Source organism: Sinocyclocheilus rhinocerous, unplaced genomic scaffold (genome assembly GCF_001515625.1).
Source record: "Sinocyclocheilus rhinocerous isolate Xijiao unplaced genomic scaffold, SAMN03320098_v1.1 scaffold1709, whole genome shotgun sequence".
NCBI classification, from domain to species: Eukaryota; Metazoa; Chordata; class Actinopteri; order Cypriniformes; family Cyprinidae; genus Sinocyclocheilus; species Sinocyclocheilus rhinocerous.
The window spans coordinates 544,280-549,557 of record NW_015649593.1 but is presented as its reverse complement, the minus strand read 5'-3'; the positions used below and the strand labels follow the sequence as shown (position 1 = coordinate 549,557).

Sequence of the window (5,278 nt, the reverse complement as noted above, 5' to 3'; positions counted from 1 at the left end):
GAGAGAGAGAGAGAGAGAGAGAGAGAGAGAGAGAGAGAGAGAGAGAGTATAGGGGGGAAATGAGGGAAAGAGTGCAAAAAGAAAGATTGGGGGCTCTGACGAGGGAGAGAGAAAGAGAGAGGGGGGTTTAAAACGTCAGCGCGTGTAGGAGACCTGCTGCCAGTCTGCATGTACTGATATGTGCGACGCTCGAGGAGTTTGCGCTCCGGTCAGGCTCGCGCACTGGGATCCTAGCCGTCACCAGCACATAAAAGCGCGGATAACGGAGATGATTCCCCTCACACAGCAACACAAAACGGAGCAAAGTGTACACAGATGGCAGCGAAGAAGTGTCCTGTCAGTTTCCAGACACCTTTGGATGTGACGCGCTCCAAGTAGCGGAGTTTACAGTGACAAACAGCAGGTGGGATTCCACTAAGAGGAAAGCTCGCGCTTGACTTTATGTTGGACATGGAACCGGGTCTCGACTGTTTTGGATACGGTACCGGAGGAACCGCGTCTTCTTGAACGGAGAGCTGTCGACTGTCAGGACACCGACGAGATGCGCTCCGACCACGGCTTCATCCTGCTGCTCCTCAACGGGACAGCATGCTTGGTGAGTGGCTGGGGGGTGATTTGAAGTCTAAGGGGTGATATTAAGTTTTAGTATTGCGTTTACTGAACCGAACGGGGTCTCTGTCAACGGTTGAGTGGTGCGCTTCAAGTGGCCATCACTTGCGCGTCAAGGGGTGACCGTTAACGTCTTCCCGCCGTGCGCTCGCGCTTCACACTTGAGGGCGGGAGTTTAGGGCGCGAGCTCTGGATGGACCCGCGCGCTCGAGCGCTTATTGACTGTTTCTTGAACGCCACGGTTCGCTTCGCGCGCAGGGAGTCCCATGCATATTTTGTGTGTGTGTGGAGGAAAGAGAGGGGAAAAGGAGAGATCCAGTGAGAAAAATCAGAGGAGTCACGATCCTAATTTTTCGAGGGGGCACCAGTGACAGTTCACCTGGTGCCCTAGGTAGAGGAGCAGGACAAACAAAGAGAAGGGGGGGTTACAATGTTAAAACTTGTTGTAGAAAATATTTTAACAGTAACATGAGCAAGAGTGCTGATAATCATTTCTTCAGCACAGCTGTGAGTGTGATGTTGCTTTTATACAACAGTTTTAATACAAGTAATTCAAATCATGAAACTTGAGTTTCAGACCAAAAGACCATAAGAAATTAAGCTTCTATCACTAAGCAAATCACAGATTGAAAGCTGGCCTGGTGTGTGTGAGTGAAACGGAGCACCTGAGACTTTGTAGTCACTCCACTCCACTGGTTTTCCATTTTGAGGCTTCAAACGATCATGGAGCGAGGGGAAAAAAGCACTCTGGAAAAATGCTCTAACTTATGAGAACTTAACTCCGCACCACTCACATACTCTAGTCTGCAAAGACACAACCACAGACAATTGGTGTGACAAACAGATATAAACCTGAAGTTAAAGAAGAGTAAAATATTTATATAGTTGTTCACAGTGTGAGGAGACAAACGTTAAAATGCCTGACCTTACCTACAATTTTAAATAAACCAAAGCAAAAATTGGGCATTTTGAGAAAACGTTTACATTTCTAGAAATAAGATTTTACAGGCATATGTAAATTAAGGCAAATTATTTGTGGGAGACGTGACTTGATTTAACTAAAAAAATATTTGGATGTGGGTGTATGGGTGATTTCTGCAACCACAGAACAATACTTATTTTCCCCTACAATAGGAAAAACTATTTAATAACAATAAGAACTATTATGAATAATTTTGCTATTAATATTCATGGCACTCCTGCATGGCACTTCTGCGAATAAGACAGATGATACTCTAGCAATCCCATAGACCAAGTTTTATCAAAGAATGAAGAATACCTGGGAGTAGGCTGTCCTCTGTGTTCAGAGTCAATTGTTGTCTTTGCCACTGTACACTGTCCTTGGTGTACCTATGACTGATTGCAATGGGTAAAATATGCCAGAGTATCCTTAGTTTAACTTTAGAGCAAAGGTTGTGTACGGCTGCCTGTTTTTCATGCACCTGCTGAGGGTGTTATAGCTTAACACCCGCAGTCTAAATTTAATCCCCCTCTACCAGTCTCTGTGTTACAATTATCTGCTGTGTAGCTGGAATAATTCATGACTTCTTCTTTGACACGTTTTAATCCTCTTTTATCCTACAGGGATGCAAAATGCTGTCATTAATGTGGCAAACAAAGAGAAGCATATCAGAATTTGAAATCTAAACAACAAACAAGCATTGCTTTATTTGCAGTTTAATTATGCCATATACTGGAACTTTCAGTAGGATGTTGCATTAGTACAAATCCAGGTTCCTGCTGTAAAGCCTTTGGCTACTAACATTTGTCCATTCGAAAGGGGGCGGACAACTAATAACCATGACAAATCTTCCCTAGATTAATTACAAAACACCTACTTGTAATTAACTGAGAAGGGGCTGCCAGTGAGACGAAATTTTAATAAGGTCACATTCCCTTCAATCTGTAACCTAAATTTGGATTTGATGGGGGTCAGTCCTGAGAGAAATACACAGCATACATACCAGGGCATCACTAATCTTCTGGGCTTGACAAATTTTAATAAAGAATAAACACAATCTTACAGAAATGTATCAGAATGAAAGTGATTTTTTTTTCTTAGTGATATGAAGAATTACTGCCAAGAAAAGAACCATGCTGAAAAGAGCAGACTCATAAAATTACAGGTGAAGGTAATAAGGAATTTAATTAAAATACCATACACAATCTGCCTTGTGTGGCTTGCAGAATGCTGTCTGTGCATACTTTCAGATATATAACCATTCTTTGCATCAGTAAGACACTAATAATGTAATTATCCAATTTAGCTTACGGCATTAACCTACAATTTTAAATAAACCAAAGCAAAAATTGGGCATTTTGAGAAAACGTTTACATTTCTAGAAATAAGATTTTACAGGCATATGTAAATTAAGGCAAATTATTTGTGGGAGACGTGACTTGATTTAACTAAAAAAATATTTGGATGTGGGTGTATGGGTGATTTCTGCAACCACAGAACAATACTTATTTTCCCCTACAATAGGAAAAACTATTTAATAACAATAAGAACTATTATGAATAATTTTGCTATTAATATTCATGGCACTCCTGCATGGCACTTCTGCGAATAAGACAGATGATACTCTAGCAATCCCATAGACCAAGTTTTATCAAAGAATGAAGAATACCTGGGAGTAGGCTGTCCTCTGTGTTCAGAGTCAATTGTTGTCTTTGCCACTGTACACTGTCCTTGGTGTACCTATGACTGATTGCAATGGGTAAAATATGCCAGAGTATCCTTAGTTTAACTTTAGAGCAAAGGTTGTGTACGGCTGCCTGTTTTTCATGCACCTGCTGAGGGTGTTATAGCTTAACACCCGCAGTCTAAATTTAATCCCCCTCTACCAGTCTCTGTGTTACAATTATCTGCTGTGTAGCTGGAATAATTCATGACTTCTTCTTTGACACGTTTTAATCCTCTTTTATCCTACAGGGATGCAAAATGCTGTCATTAATGTGGCAAACAAAGAGAAGCATATCAGAATTTGAAATCTAAACAACAAACAAGCATTGCTTTATTTGCAGTTTAATTATGCCATATACTGGAACTTTCAGTAGGATGTTGCATTAGTACAAATCCAGGTTCCTGCTGTAAAGCCTTTGGCTACTAACATTTGTCCATTCGAAAGGGGGCGGACAACTAATAACCATGACAAATCTTCCCTAGATTAATTACAAAACACCTACTTGTAATTAACTGAGAAGGGGCTGCCAGTGAGACGAAATTTTAATAAGGTCACATTCCCTTCAATCTGTAACCTAAATTTGGATTTGATGGGGGTCAGTCCTGAGAGAAATACACAGCATACATACCAGGGCATCACTAATCTTCTGGGCTTGACAAATTTTAATAAAGAATAAACACAATCTTACAGAAATGTATCAGAATGAAAGTGATTTTTTTTTCTTAGTGATATGAAGAATTACTGCCAAGAAAAGAACCATGCTGAAAAGAGCAGACTCATAAAATTACAGGTGAAGGTAATAAGGAATTTAATTAAAATACCATACACAATCTGCCTTGTGTGGCTTGCAGAATGCTGTCTGTGCATACTTTCAGATATATAACCATTCTTTGCATCAGTAAGACACTAATAATGTAATTATCCAATTTAGCTTACGGCATTAGGTCATTTATCTGCCACATTACTTAAAACCTGAGGGAGAGTCAGATGCAAGAAAATGGCTTACGCATTCACACACCTCAATTGGGCATCATGGGTAATTCATTTGCCGTGTGACAGTGATAAATTATAGAGCAATCCATGAATTATCCCTTATTAAACACTATTATGCTGTTATTAATAATAGACATGTAGAGCACATTAATTATCAACCTTAATTTTCATCAGCTTTATTGAAACTAAAGGGCCTGCTTTATAAAGCCTTCAAGCATTTGCCTAGTTAAATTCAGGAGCTTTCATTTAATCTATGGCCTGTGTCATGAGTTGACTGATTTTAGCATCTAAGAAAATCCACTGATCAACTGATGTTTATGAGGTTAGAAACATCGAAATCCTGGCCGCATACATATTGCAGAGTTATAGGAGCGAATCCACTAACTTATCATTTTGTGTGCTGAATACAGAAGTCACTCTTGAAATCATGTTGATGAAAAAAAAACATAGCAATGTTTTGCCTGTTTGACATGTTTGACTACAGTAGTTGTTCAGTTTGGTTCTGCACACACTATATAGACTTAAAGCTGGCGTTAAGAAATTCTAAAAATAGAAATGATCATCATCTTGTTAATGTTATTTTGAATGATTCATCCATGCATATGCTTTTTTTTTTTATGGTTTTGTGTGTGTGTGTGTGTGTGTGTGTGTGTGTGTGTGTGCGTTTTTGTGACAAATGAGGACATAAATTTGTATAATGACAAGGGTATGACATAGGTATTACAAGGAGAAGGTGACTTTTCAGGACATTACCCCATGTCCCCACTTTTCAAAACGCATATAAATCACACAGAATGGAGTGTATTGAAAATCTGAAATAGCACAAAGTTTCCTGTGAGGGGTAGGTTTAGGGGTAGGGTTGGTGTAGGGCAATAGCACATACAGTTTGTACAGTATAAAAACCATTACGCCTATGGGATGTCCCCACTTTTCACAAAAACAAACCTGTGTGTGCGTGTGTGTGTGAGTGAGAGTGTGTGTGTGTGTGT

General features: G+C 39.8%; 1 protein-coding gene across 1 annotated transcript in view; it reads left to right on the top strand.

Moving 5' to 3' along the window:
* The first annotated feature begins 126 nt into the window (after positions 1-126).
* LOC107710880 (neurexophilin-1-like) overlaps positions 127-5,278 on the top strand; it is a 28,561-nt gene continuing 23,409 nt past the window's right edge. The window contains exon 1 of the mRNA XM_016515742.1: positions 127-595. Within this exon, the coding sequence (XP_016371228.1) occupies positions 542-595 (54 nt within the window). The 5' untranslated portion in view covers positions 127-541. The remainder of the gene's footprint in view (positions 596-5,278) is intronic.